Source organism: Myotis lucifugus, unplaced genomic scaffold (genome assembly GCF_000147115.1).
Source record: "Myotis lucifugus unplaced genomic scaffold, Myoluc2.0 scaffold_15, whole genome shotgun sequence".
NCBI lineage: Eukaryota > Metazoa > Chordata > Mammalia > Chiroptera > Vespertilionidae > Myotis > Myotis lucifugus.
The window spans coordinates 3,396,516-3,411,725 of NW_005871063.1; the positions used below are offsets into that span (position 1 = coordinate 3,396,516).

Below are 15,210 nucleotides of genomic sequence, written 5' to 3' on the forward strand. Positions count from 1 at the left end.
CCCTCCCCGCCCGGGGGTCGCGCGCAGGCGGTCGGACGGCGCCTGGGTGTCCGGCCCGGGGTGCGTGGAGGCAGAGGCCGCCTGCCAGGGGCACCGCCGCCCGGAGGGGGGTCGCCGTGTCCCCGGCTTGGGGGTCCGGCTCTGGAGCCTTTTGTTCCCTGCGGCCTCTGCCCCCAGCAGCGGGCTGAGCTGTCGTTGGACGGCGACGGGGGCCGCCCCGTTTTCCTGGGCCCCCGGGGGCGACAGCTGGCCCCGATGCCCGCGGCCAAGTGGAGGCGGCGCCCCTGGGCCTCGGCGACTCGGACACGTCCCGAGGGTTGTGGCTGCACCTTCTGACCACGTCCCGGCCCCGGGCACGTGGGCGGAGGGGGGGTTGGGGTTGCCAGGCGTCCAGGTGGGCAGGGAGCGCGAGCTGCAGGCAGGTGGGCACGGGCCCGGGTGCCAATGGGTGCCAGGGAGCCGACCTCCTTATTGCAGAAGGAATTCCGCGAATCAGGGGATACCGACCTGTCCTTGTTGGTTCGCAGTGCTGTGCCTTTTCTCTCCAAAAATGCCACGAGGAGAGAGGCTGCCAGGCCGAGGGGCATTCATAGTGATGGGATCTCTCATTTTTTGGCTCTTGGTATGAAGGAAGTCATGATCAGGACGGCCCTTGGTGGCTGTGAGATTCATTGGTCAGGATGTCATGGGTCACGGACAGGTGGGCATTGGCCGCTCCTGCCATTGAATTTCACACCCGCTTTGGCCAAACGCCCAGGGAGTCGGGCTCTGGGATCTGAGCTCTTCTCCTCCCAGGAAGTCTTTCCAAGTGGAGGACGTTTTGGGTGCACTTTGCCGCTTTGTGTTCTCCAGTGCTTGAGGATTAAGCACCGGAGATTCTAGTACTGTCCTGGATGCAGCGCTTTTTATGTAAACACACTAAATCGATTTAAAAAGATAAAAGTTTTTGTACCCTGTTGGCCTTTCTCCTCCAGTCTCCCGCAGGTCACAGCCATGTGACCTGGGAGGGCTTGGGCGCATGTGAAATTGCTGTCACAGAGCACATGCACAATAAAACTAGCAATCTCGATGCATTAATGTGTGGTAATTTGGGAGAAAATTTTCTAACCACTATTAATCACATGCTGGTTTGGTATAAGATTGTCAGTAACCGAACTCAATTTTGTGTAACTTTGGTTCTGAGTTCCTAAAGGTAAAAATAATCTAGTCTTCCCCCTCCCGGTTTTTAATTGTGCTTTTATCTTTTGATAAGCTTGGATACTAATGATTATATTTAGAGGATTGCATCCTTTTCAAGGTCTGTCATCAGCAGGGGAAACAGAATGTCAGATGGAATTTATGAGTCAGTGTGGCATCTGGGGCTGTTTGTAAAGCCTCCTCCAGAAGCTCGTCATCGGCTTCCCTAGGTGCTGCAGGTCCTTGAGTGTGAAGCAGAGCACCTGGTGTGTGTACTCGCCCAAACTGAATGTCAACAACTTGAGCCAGAGACGGTTTGGGAAAGATAACCTTACCAGGAACTTTCTAGCCATCCTTATGCTTTGGCGGTGTAAAACTGAGTCAGATGCAGTTCCCTTTACACAAAGATAACGATGCACTTGAATCACAATATGAAAAAGGACCTTATATCAGATGTAGAGGTGTAGGCTAGATATATTAAAATCCCCAATGTGTGGGTATGAGTTTGCCACAGGCAAGGTAGAGTGAATACAGTAGAATACACATATTCAGTATCTCTTGCTTTATTTATAAACAGAAATTAAAAGACTTACACACTGCAAGTAAAGCTTGGTAAACACAACGTGCTGTTCCAACAGGTTTTACACGTTTTAATTCGTTTTGTATTTATAACCATTCTGTGAGGTAGTTACAACTTACCACCTTTGATCCTCCCCTGCCCGATCGGTAACGTTTCTATAATCAGGATGACTTTTAAAATCTTTGATTGCATGTCAAAGTTTAATTGATACAATTTTACTACTGTTATATAAAATAATAATGTGTCTTATAATCAATGTTCTTAGATTCTTCGAGTTGCGAGTTGAGGTATTATTTACATATTAAAGATGAGTCAAGAGGTTAAGTTGCCTAAGGATATTTATTCAGTTAGTGACTAAGGTAGGAGTGAGAACCCAGTAAGTCAGCCTCCAGCCATTATGTTATAGACTGCCTTTCTGCAGCTTCTTACATGGTGCTAATGTATAGAAGATGGAGTTGGAGAGCATTTCCAGAGGGACATGGATGAAACATTTAGAAACATTAAAGCAGCCTCACAGTACCAGCAAGAGTCTTCCTATTCTTGTTCTAGTACAGTGACTTTTTAAAAGTTGCATGTGTAGAACTTCAAATTCTGCCCAGCCTACTTTTTATTACCTGTTTTCTTCTTCCTTAACTCCAGGCTCACAATCTAAACATGCTTGCACCTTTTATGTATCTCACAATACTTTTATTTTCTGTGCCTGCAATGGTCTTTCTCTCCTGCAAAGAGAGTACAGATTTTTCCTTCAAGGCCTGGTTCAGATGTCACCACTACAGAGGTCAGAATTAGGAGTTCAATGTTTTTACAGCAATTAGTGCATACTTACCATGTTGTATTATAATAATTTTTACCTGTCTCCCCCCACAAAACATCCTTGAGCTTCCATGAGTATTTCATTTATCTTTAAATCATCAAAACTTAACACACAGAGCTTAACTTCATAAATAATTAAGAGATAATTAGATTTTTAGAGTTCTTTTTCCTACTATTTTCCTCCTTGCATTTGGTTCTTCTGCTTTTAATTGAATTTCATGTTCTGATCTCAATTTTAGAAAGTAGGGGGTTTTTTTTGCATTAATATTATTTCACATAATATAGTAGAATGACATTTTTAAAATAATTGAACTTTTAACTATTTTTTCAAAATTTTATCAATCTCTAATAATATTGTGATTACAAATTTAAAATAATATTTCTGTGACAAAAGGCCAGTATCTAATGCCCTAAGAGTAGTTCCAATCTGGATATATTTCAGTTTTTTAATTGATAAAGTTGCTACAAATGCTTTAATTTTGTTGAAATCCGAATTCTTTCTATCAATAGGAGTACTAAATGCAAATGTTAGATAGCACATGTTTTGGAGAAAACTAAGCTCAAAGCTTCAGAAATCAAAGCAAGAAAGAAGTAGCCCTAGATCTCTTAGCCTTTTCTTTCTTTGACTGCTAGGAAATCCTGATCTGTATGACACCACTTGGAACGAGGCTCTCCTAGCTTGTCTAAAGAAAAATGTAAATGGTGATTTTTCAGCACAAACTAAAATACAACTTGCTGAATTTTAAGCAAACGAAGTATTACTAACAGATCATACTGTAAACTTTATGATCTGCAATTTTCATGGTTAGTGGTAAGAAACACACAGCTTTGGTAGTAGGGTGACTCGACTAAATGTGCAGTGTGCCAGAGGCATTCTATCCAAAAGAAAGTATCAACTGTGCTTTACTTAGCAAAGCAGATGTTTTCTTCAGTAGTTACATATTGTTTTTCAGCTTTTTCAAAACATGTTTATCTTTTTACTTATTTTGCTTGCTTTTAGTGTCTTTCTATTATAGAAAAGTCATGCATAAAAACCTGCAATTTTAGATTGGCAAACCAGAAAGCTTGCTTAAGATAACAGAATGAAGAGTGAGACAACCATTCAAGAAGATAACCTTAGTATTGGAGATAGCTGAAGCAGATCATTCTGTCCCTTTAGTTGCTCGGTATTGTGTGTGTGTGTGTGTGTGTGTGTGTGTGTGTGTGTGTAGCTTGATTTATCTGAGCATCTTTCATCTCACGCTTGTTGTATTATAAAGTGGTTATCAGAATTATATGAGGCAGATGAAAATAATGACTGGTTTTGTTGTGTTCTTTTGTTTGGGATTTTTCTGAGTAAATTTTGAAAGGAAAATACGCCACCAGCATACACACACACACACACACACACACACACACACACACACACAAATATATATATACATATACACACACATATGTAATACATATAATTTAAAAAGTCAAATTAACTTATTTTACATCTAGGTTTATATTTACTGATTTGATCCCCCCCCCCCAAAAAAAATTTTTTTCCGCCAGAAAAAGAACTTTTACAGTATGGAATTTTGTAAAGTTTTCCTTTCTAGATCAGGTTAACTTATTCTGCTGAGAAATATAAAAAGCCAATCTCATCTTTTCAGTTGTCTAGTTAGCAGTTCTTTTACTTTTCTAACAATTCTTCATGTTACTTTACATTATCTCTATCAATGCAGCTTGTATAGTTTCTATATTTGACAGGACTTTAACTGATATGCAGAGACTATTAAGTTCAGATACAGGCTTATAAAAAAAAACACTTTGCATCATAAAATATTTTAAGAAGAATCATCATCAACTAGCATTCATTAGCAAACTAAGCATTTCTTCCCTGCTGGACCAGTGTGGCTCAGTGGTTGAGCACCAACCCATGAACCAGGAGGTCAGGGTTCAATTCCCAGTCAGGGCACTTGCCCAGGTTGCTGGCCCCATCCCCAATGGAGGGCATGCAGGAGGCGGCCAATCAATGATTCTCTCTCATCATTGATGTTTCTATCTCTTTCTCCCTCTCCCTTCCTCTCTGAAATCAGTAAAAAGATATTTTTTAAAAAAGAAAGAAAGAACTTTCCTGGAAAGACCAGTAGTCTCAAAATTCTGAGTTTACAGTGCTTTTTAGTTAGTGACAACTTCAAATTTGTTTTTCTGTGGAGCTTTTTTGATATGGGTTCATCAAATTAGAGCCATTGTTTGCTATTAACTGAACTACTGAAAAAGAATGTGCGAGTAGTAGTTTTGAAGAGGAAACCAAGAACTTCACATTTTTAAACACAATTTCTGGTATAGGGAAAGACTGGTTATGGTACCTCTATCTTCAGAAAATCATATTGATGGTTATCAAATAACGTAATTCCACACAGTGAATATTGATCAAGGTGTATTTCTGTTTAGGTTTCTATTAAAAAAACAAAAATCAAATAACTTTATAAAAAGGAGGAGGAAAGAAAAACTCCACAGAATTAATACCTAGTTATTTGCAACTTATAATTTTCTAAGAAATTAAATGTGTTGCTAACTTTTTACTTAGTTTAATAGATGTATCTGAAGAGGTAGAAATGCTATAAATATGGAATTTTCATCCTAATTTTAAACATTTACTATGATTTTGCTGTATGGCCATTATAAAAGAATGCTGTTTTTAGGAAAATAATTATGTGTTCCTAAAGTCCTTTCTTTACTCCTGGATTATTTATATAGCTTAATTTTGTTTTTTGGAACTAGAACTCGTTTTTAATAATTGGAAAGAATTAAGAACTGATTATAGTTTCCTTAAAGAGATGTTATTTAAAAAAGAGGTGTCTTTGAAATACAGAAAACCTACACAGACTACATATATAATTGCAAAATTTTAATAATTGATTTTCTGCTTGCCTTATCCAGTGTTCCACTGACACAGTAGTGCAGTATTTTCACTTTTTCTTCCTGTTCTATTTTAAAATTTATGACACTGAAGTAACAACACTTTCATTATTTATATATACCTATCTTGCATTTGTATTTCCTTTTATCTACATGTAGGCCAGATAAATAGGTAACTGGATTGAGAGAGAAAAAAGATGTGTTCTATTTAAATACCTTTGGTCTTCCCTATCTCCAGTCTGAATGGTTTAGTACAATTCTTGTTCTGTAATATTCCTCTTATCAGATGCCTTGTCCTGAACTTAACTATTTGTAAAACAAATAGTGTGCTGTTGACTATTAATAAAGAACTCAAAATTAAATTAAATAATACATATATTTTATTATAACCCCACAGTTAATCTAAACATCTCATTTTTCCCTCATCCATTTGACATATTTGAACTTTTTAAATGCCTCCAACCCCCTTATTAACTCCTTCACTCATTTAAATTAATGTACAGTAAAATGGCCAAAGGAAGAAGAGTGACCACCTGTCCCAGTTTACATAGGACTGGAGGATTTCCCAGTTGTGGAACTTTCTGTGTAAAACTCACAGTCTCAACCCTACTGGGAGGAATTGGTTGGTCATCCTAAAGGAAGGCAAGAGATATCAAGAGAAGTGGAGAGGCTGAATGTTAATAACAGTTAAAACTGCAATGTGTTACTGATACTGATGTGGCTAGTTTTAAGTCTTATCTTTGTAAGATTGTAAAAGTTTTAGTAAGCTTTTTAAGAGGTTCCTGAATATGTCTCTTTCTCTGTTCACACGTTTACAGAATAGGGGTAGCATACTCACAGGGAAGTTGTGGAAATCAGAGAGTAGATTTATAACATTTCTCGATATTAACTAGGTTTCCAAATATGCTAATGCACTATGTATTATAATAGTCGAGTAGTAGAAAGTCATTTCTAAAGTCTTCTCTTTTATTTCTTAAACTTTTCTTTCCCTATTAGAAGTAGGAGTGATAAACAGATACAAAGGCTGGTTTGTGACTGAGATGATGTCCCCACAAAGAAAACCTGAAGCAGAAGGAACTGCCAAAGCAGTGAATGTAGCATTTAGGAGTTAGGGAGTCTCGATATTTATTATGTTTCTTGTGGGTGAGTAATATGCACCTAGAATGTATAGCGAGGCATAAAGACTGTATTTTCTCATCTCAAAGAGCTTACATGGGGTCAGACAACCAACATATAAAAATTTAACTATTGTTTCCAATACTGTTGTGTTTCATAGGCAATGATTCATGTGAGTACCTTCTTTCAAGTGGCAGATTTCTTGGAGAGAAAGTTTGGCAGCCTCACAGTTGTATGATGCATAAATACAAATACAAGTAAGATTTCTCCATTTTGTTGTTTTTTTTCCTATGATGGGTTGTAATATTTAATGGACAAGGGTTGGAGAAACAAAGAAAGTACTATATGGTACTTCTATATATGATGGTAAGAATTGCTGAAGGAGGGTAGGAGTAGAAGTGAGAGTCCAAATGAAGATTCCTCCCCAAGAGAGAGCTTTGGCCAAGCTGCTTTATCTCAGGTAAGAGATAAGCAGACCCAAGGCAATAGCCCTGGAGAAAAGAACTTTTGCTTTGGGAGTTGGATAGCTACCGCATAGACTTATCCTATATAATAAAAACCTAATATGCAAATCGACTGAACAGCGGAACGACCAGTTGCTATGACACGCACTGACCACCAAGGGGGCAGACACTCAATGCAGGAGCTGCCCGCAGGCCCCAGGCCAGCCAAGGCCGGTGCCAGCAGGAGGTCCCCCTATCTGCCCTGCTGGTCACCCTGCAGAGGGACAGGGCAGCGGCAGGGGGCAGGGACAGCAAGTGTGTGGCGCCAGGCCAGCCAAAGTGGGTGCCAGCCCCACAATCACCCCACAGATTCGCCCTGATCGCTGGTCAGGCCTAGGGAACCTACCTGTGCACAAATTTCGTGCACCGGGCCTCTAGTTCTGAAATAATGGATATAAAACTCTTAATATGGTTAGAGTTCATCTTAAACACTTAATAAATTGGGGCTGTTATTATTGAGAGTTAGTTGATCATACAGGAACTGGTAGGTTAAACAAACATGGCCACCTATTTTAAAAGCAAAGTAGTAATTATATGTATAACAATCCTGTACTACTTTCTTCACAAACTATGTGCTTTGAAGTGCCAATATGCTGATTTTATTTAATTAATGTTTCTTTGTTGATTTCAGTGAAGCAAAGAACTGCCTTGTAGATAAACATATTGCATTTATTGGAGATTCCAGAATTCGTCAATTGTTTTATTCATTTGTAAAAATAATTAATCCTCAGTTCAAAGAAGAAGGCAATAAGGTAAAAATTGTCTGTTCTCTTCATTAGGGTATTGTGTTAGAAGTTAACCAACTGAATAGTTTTAGGAAGAATGTGCCTCTCCACATTAATGCAAGGAACTATAAAAGCTTTACTTTGGTTTTGGAAAGGTAAAGGAAAAAGAAATGATAATTTGCTATAATGGGCAGCATAAGAAAAAGAAGTGGTGGGTATTGGCAAGCCTTTCATTAACTTAAATTTTTAGTTTTCAGAAATAAATTCTTTCCATGGAAAAAAATTTTCAAAATTTCTTAGAAGGAAAACAAAGAAAATATCCTTATTCTCCTTTTAATACTTGCCATATTTCTTTCCGTCTCTTTAAAAAACAACACACACATATTTATTGTTGAAAGTATTACATATGTCCTCCTTTTTTCACCATTGACTCCTTCTAACCCTCACAGCCCCCCATCCAGACCTTCACCACACTGTTATCTGTGTCCATGGGTTATGCATATAATGCATACAAGTTCTTTGGTTGATCACATCCCACCCACCCCCACATTCCCTCTGAGATTCAGTCTCTTTTTTAAAACATAATTGTAATCTAGCATGTACAGTGTTATGTCTCACTTCTTTCCCCACCACTTGTCATAATTCACCATATTATTATATAATCAATATAAGTATCTTCATAGTGTGAACAAATTATTGAGTGGATATAATGCATATTTATATAATCCTCCCTCTTCTTAACTTTTTTGTAGTTTTCTATTTTTTATTTTGCAATTTTTAAAAAAGGACATTTTAAATTAAATCTTTATGTGAAAACTTTGCTTTTTAATTTATTTCCTTAGGATAGGATCTCTGTCATGCAAATATTAGGTTAAAGAATATCAATACTTTAAAAATTATTGATTATATTGTTAAACTCTTTCAGTTTATAACATAAGCAATGTATAATTAAAACAACAATGTAACAACAAATTCATGATCTTTATATAAAAAAGTCTTATTTTTAAAATAGAATATGTAGGCAGGAGAATATGTGTGTGTCTCTGAAAACTAACAAGTATGAACATCTCTCTTTATGTTTGTTAATAATTAATTAGTTAATTTTTTGTTAACTATCTCATCATGTTATTTTGTTTATCCATTTTTAAGTGATCCAAGGTTCTAATCCCTATCTTCAACTGCATATGATTGGGAATGGGGGATGGGGAATGGCAAGGAGAGAAAAGTGAAGTACAAGAAAGTTCAGAATTACAGGGGAAATATCTTATGAATTTATGATGAAAATCTGCCTGTATACATCAACTTGCCCTGTGTTAAGGAGTTGAAAAATTAGGGACTTCCCAAGTAGCTAGAGACACATAGTGATGATGGTAGTGGATACTAAATTTTAGGAACAATTTCTTATGAGAAGAATCCTTAGGCTATTAGAGGTTTTGTCCACCAAAAAAGACTAGTAGAGATTTTAAAGCTGAATAATAGAAAATTATAAAGTCAACTTTTCATTTTATTTGGTATCTATAAATGTAGCCTCCTTTTGTGTTTATACACACAAAATTATACAGAAGAATTGGAACTATTTAATGACATGAGATTATCACAGTTTAAACTAAAACACTTTGGTAAACTTATAAAAAGTAGAGAGATTTCGCTTGACCAATTGAGGGCCGATCCAAGAACCAGGAGATCAGGGTTAGATTCCTGGTCAGGGTTACTGGCTCAGTCCCCAGTAGGGGGCTTGCAGGAGGCAACTAATTGATGATTCTCTCTCATCATTGATGTTTCTATCTCTTTTTCCTTGCTCTTTGAAATCAATAAAAAAATATTTTTTAAAAGTAGAGAGATTTCTGATTTCAGAGAAACAGTTTTAATATTTCTAGGCTTAGTATATTGTGACTTTCTGAAAACTGGAATAATGGATTTGGCAACAGTTAATTGAAAAACGCTCTAATGGTTTAGTTGGCGACCGCTGCTCCAAAGGTTTCCTTAAACCAGCGGTCGCCAACCTTTCTGATGTCAAGGACCACCAGTGGTCTGCAGACCACCAGTTGGCAACCACTGGATAGCCAAAAGTAGGTACAATATGGTACATTTCTTCTGAGCCCTAGTTATAACACCTAGGTTTCCAATTTTTATTTTCTAAGGCACATTGTTATCTCACAATTCTCAAGCAAGATATATTTAAATTTATATGCATTTTAAAAAAAAGACAGTTTGTCACAGTCTTAAAGAGGCAGCTATTAAGAAACTATTTAGTTCAAACTGCTAGTGGAGCATTTGCCAAATTGTGTTTCACTTAGTTCTCTGGTCTCTGACAACTTGAAGACAGAGATCATTATTTTTTAAAGTTCTTGTGCCTAGCACATCCTGGCATATTATAAAAGCTGATTATCATCATCATTATTTTAGCTTTGGTATGGGTTTGGGTAGAGTAGGAGTGTTGAAGATAATTCTTTGAATATGTTTCTTTTCTGTGTTGAGAAAAATAATTTTTTTAAAAGAAACTTTATAGAGCAGGACTTTTATCAAATTATATTTTGTGGAAGATAAATTCTTTTTTTTTAAATATATTTTACCGATTTTTTACAGAGAGGAAGGGAGAGAGATAGAGAGTTAGAAATATCAATGAGAGAGAAACATCGATTAGCTGCCTCCTGCACACCTCCTACTGGGGATGTGCCCGCAACCCAGGTACATGCCCTTGACTGGAATCGAACCCGGGACCTTTCAGTCCGCAGGCCGACGCTCCATCCACTGAGCCAAACCGGTTTTGGCGGAAGATAAATTCTTTAAGGCGCTCCCGTCAAATAAGTTTGGACAGAGCTGGGTATCATATCCCCCTCTTAGATGGTTTTAATTTAGGTGAGGATATTAAAAGCTTGAGAAGTCTTACAGTAAAGAAAACTGCTTGCATTCCTTCCAGCTGGCAGCTAGGTACTGGGGCCCCTTCTACCTCAAACCAACTAAATCCTAGATTTAAAAAAACCCCACTGGTGTTGTATTTCTAGATTTGAAGAAATGGAAGACACTCCCCCAAAAGGAACACATATGAGGCAAAACCAGAGATGGGAACAATAACAGTAGGCACTCAATAGAGACTTGGATTGCCCTGAAGACAGATGCCAGTAGCTGCAATGCCCAGTATGCAGAACACTAAGCTTTGGGCCAACATATTTCTCAGTATTAATATTGGAAGCCAGAGAACAGTGGAATAATAGCTTTAATATTCTGAGAGAAAATAAGTTTCAATGTAGAATTGTATACCTATCATACAGATTTATCTGTTGTTGAAATACAGGACATTATCAGATACATAAAAACTGTGAGGGTTTGTCTAAAAATTTTCTAAAGGATAAACTTCCGGGAGGATGGAAATATATTTTTTTAAATGATGTGAAATATAAGAAACAGTACTTAAAGAAAAATTAAACATGCGTGTAAGCTTACTCAAATAGTGCCTGTATAAAATAATAATGTCTATAAAAAGAAGGTACTAAAGAATTGGCCAATAATCGCTTATAAGCCAGAGGGAGATTATCACAAGCAAAATATTCTAATGTCCTCTTTACTCTTTAAGTTATTATCTTATGGTAGAACTTAACTTAAAGATAAATAGTAAGACTTTAAGAGCAAAGATTAAAAGGATAGAATTAGGATGTATAAATTCCAAACCAGCAGAAGAAAAACTAAACCAAACCAAACTTATCTAATGTGCCAAATGTGTTTTATACATACAGTGAGGCCTTGCCTTACGAGTTTAATTCCTTCCGAGACCGAGCTCGTTAAAGAGCTCGTTAAGGAGCTCGTTAACTCAAATTACTCTATCAACTCAATGCAAAAAATCGGCCGAGAGACAGCTGGTATCTCAAAAACCTCGTTAGTTGGGACACTCGTAAGTCAAGGCCCCACTGTACATACATATATAATTGTACATGTACATAGATATACAAAAAATTTAGATGTACATGCAAAAGTTTGTGTTTATATATATTAGATGTATATGAAAAATCTATATGTGAAGAAGCTGTAAATTTTATATCAACTTGTCAGGAATATAGAGTTCAAAAACATTATTTAAAATATATTACATGCACTATTAGACTGGTAGAATAATCATTTACATAAAGCATTGAAAAATTATTTTGTATTTTCATAGTGGATGAATCTTCTTAATTTCTTAAATGAAAATTATAACTACATGCTCTATTTAGCTGAAGGACTTTCTAAGAACTCACTTAAGAATAGAAATACAGTGTCCTGGCAGGTGTGGCTGAGTTGTGTGGGTGTCATCCATGTACTAAGAGGTCGCTGGTTGGATTCCTGGTCAGGGCACATGCCCAGGTTTCAGGCTCCCTATATGCACAACTTCCCTCACTACCAGTCTGTCTCTGGCATAGATAGTACTAGGACTAAATTGGAATCATGGCAAGCTTGGCAAAAGATAATGTATATAAGCATGTTCATATATATGTTGCTTGTTTGTAGTTAAGTTTTATCTTTGAACTACATCTTTGATGTGGAAAATCACATATAAACAATTTAGCTAGTGTCACTTACTTTTTTGGTATTCTATGAGATCTTTTCCCCTTGAGGTTGAATATAGAGAATTGAGATGTGATGCATAAGTAAATCAACAAAAACAGCTGAAGGGAGAATTATTTACATACAATTTCTACATTAGTATTGCTTTATTGTCTCCTTTTTTTATGGCAGCATGAAAACATTCCTTTTGAAGACAAGATTGCATCAGTTAAAGTGGTAAGTTCATATAATAGTAAGGTAAATGTTATAATGTCAAAACTGTATTCATTGGTTAATTTATTTACAGCAGCTAATACTTTGTACATACTATTTTCGTCTATTGAGAGTAGATAACATAATTGAGTAAATGTTTATGTGTATTGTTTTGTGTAATAAAATAGAAAATTTGGTCTTTCAGATTTTTATCCAGGAAAAAAAATAATCTTATACATTAATTTGAAATCAGTATGTGTTCAAGATTAATGTCCATCAAAGAATATATGTGAATTTTCTGAATTTCCAGTCACAGTGACTCCTAGATATTGAAAATATAATGAGGATCAAGAAAACAATATCCTAGGACCTAGACCAGTGGGACTTGCAAATAATTATAGTTCTTTACATACAAATAAATGTGGGATAAGGATGTCAAAAAGGAAAAAGTGGGACATTAGTAATGTACAGAGCAAGAAGTTAAAAGTAGTTTTTCTTTTTGAGGAAGTGATGTTTTAACTGAGGCCTCAAAGATTAGTAAGAGCGTGTGAAGCTCAGTGGAAGAGTTTATGCACCTTTTAGGCAGAAGGAACTGTATGTGCAAAGGCCTGGAGAAAGTGAGCACGGAGAGCATTCCAGGAGCTGAATGAGAGCTGAAAGGGTATGTAGAACCAGGGGGAAGGTAGCAAGAGAAAAGGCACAATGTCTAGGCAGAGGCCAGATTTTGTACTTTCTTACCTACTTTAAGGACTTAAATTTATTTTGAAGCCAGTTGAAATTCCTGGAATATTTAAGCAGGAATGGGGCAAGATCACATTTTAAATTTTCAAAAGATTACTCTCACTAAAATGTGGAAAATAGTTCGGAGAAAAGCAACAGTGAATACAGGGAAATCTGTGTAAAACTCTTGCCAGATTGATATGGGAGATGAAGATGTCATAGACAAGGTGGTGTTTTTGGTTTTTGGGTTTTTTTGTAGCTGGAGATAGATTTAATAAGGAAATGAATTACATGTGTTGTACATATCTTTTAAATAAAGTCCATTTGGCTTTAGTTTTTGAGCTTTGTCTTACGGTACATTTATTTTAAGAAGTTTTTAGTAATTTTTTTTCTATTACAGTTTACTGTCAAGATTATTTTGTGTTGGTTTCAGGTATACAACATAGTGGTTAGACAGTCATATACTTTACATTGTGTTCTCCCAATATTCCCAATACCCACCTAGCACTATACATAATTATTACAGTATTGTTGCCTATGTTTCATATGCTATATTTATATCCATGACTATTTGGTACTTCTTAAACCAACAAGGTGGTGTTTTACTTTTAAATACCTTGTAAGAGATATGTTAATCCTTATTTTGAATGGTGGGTATAACATTTCTTTAACTTTCTCTTTTCTTACATTTCTCTTAGGATTTTCTGTGGCATCCAGAAGTTAATGGTTCTATGAAACAGTGTATCAAAGTGTGGGCTGAGGTCTGTATTTGAAAATGTAGCTCTTTCTAGTTTTGAACAACAAAATTTTATTTTTTAAAGAATAGTTTATTGCCGAAACCGGTTTGGCTCAGTGGATAGAGCATCGGCCTGCGGACTGAAAGGTCCCAGGTTCGATTCCGGTCAAGGGCATGTACCTGGGTTGCGGGCACATCCCCGGTGGGGGATGTGCAGGAGGCAGCTGATCGATGTTTCTCTCTCATCGATGTTTCTAACTCTCTATCCCTCTCCCTTCCTCTCTGTAAAAAATCAATAAAATATATTTTTAAAAAAAAGAATAGTTTATTAATTTTTAGAGAGAAAAGAGGAGAGAAAGAGAAGCATGGATGTGAGAGCTCAACATCAATCAGCTTGCACAACCAAATTTTTAAAGTTCATGAGCATCCATTGTTTTCTCCCCTTACTCAGCTGTCCCACTCTCCTATACTTTATACAACTTTGTTGATAGCAACTAAGCTGTGCTGGATTGCTTCTCTTACTTAACTGAGAAAATAAAGTATTTTGATGTAGTATCTCTTCTATCACCATTCTAACCCTAAGGCGGTAACTGCTGTAGCTCAGTTAATTCAAATCCAGGTAATCTTTCTATCACAATGCACATCCCTTTGAGCGTTTTTCCATTTTTCCTTTAAACTCATGCCCAAATATGTCAATAGGCTGTTTTCTTCCCTTTTATCATTACATTTGTGACCCAAAAGTCAAGCCTAGTATGCTTTGGCTCATTATGTTCAGAGGTGAATTAGATGTAAAGGCAGGCATGAAAATATAGTGGGGTAGCAGTGGGAAATGAGACTAAATTGTGAAGAAACCAGCAATTTAAAGTGAATTCTATAGGTGAATGGTAGTCATTAAGAAGTCTGAGCTATTTAGATCGATTTGGGGAGTTTTGCTATGGAGTGAGGTGGTATTGGAAGAAATTGAATAGGCAGAGAATTTAGAAATTAACGAAGAGAGTTTAAGAACAACTGTACAAAAGATTCTGAGAAGGGGGAGTGAAAGGGGTAAGAGGAAAAGCAGGAGAAGAATAACTGTCATGTAACACAGGAAAGAGTTTTAAGAAGTGGATGGTCAGTGGTGTCACTTTAGGACTTGGCAATCCAGAGTTCATTAATGGACTCTTAGGGCAGTTTTAATGGATGGTGAAGCCCCAAATAAATCAAAACATGATAAATTGA

At 36.9% G+C, this 15,210-nt stretch overlaps 1 protein-coding gene across 4 annotated transcripts in view; it reads left to right on the forward strand.

Moving 5' to 3' along the window:
- The first annotated feature begins 1,303 nt into the window (after nt 1-1,303).
- The window catches only part of CASD1 (CAS1 domain containing 1), a 41,464-nt gene continuing 27,557 nt past the window's right edge, over nt 1,304-15,210 (forward strand). Inside the window, exons 1-6 of one of the 4 annotated variants that reach the window (XM_023750726.1) lie at nt 1,304-1,442; nt 6,458-6,604; nt 6,738-6,834; nt 7,712-7,832; nt 12,516-12,560; nt 13,955-14,017. In XM_023750726.1, coding sequence (XP_023606494.1) covers nt 6,592-6,604; nt 6,738-6,834; nt 7,712-7,832; nt 12,516-12,560; nt 13,955-14,017 — 339 coding nt within the window. In that variant the 5' untranslated portion in view covers nt 1,304-1,442; nt 6,458-6,591. Of the gene's footprint in view, nt 1,443-5,891; nt 6,605-6,737; nt 6,835-7,711; nt 7,833-10,810; nt 10,944-12,515; nt 12,561-13,954; nt 14,018-15,210 lie in introns of those variants that run through there. The other 3 variants (XM_014452402.2, XM_023750727.1, XM_014452403.2) reach the window with 3 other exon arrangements.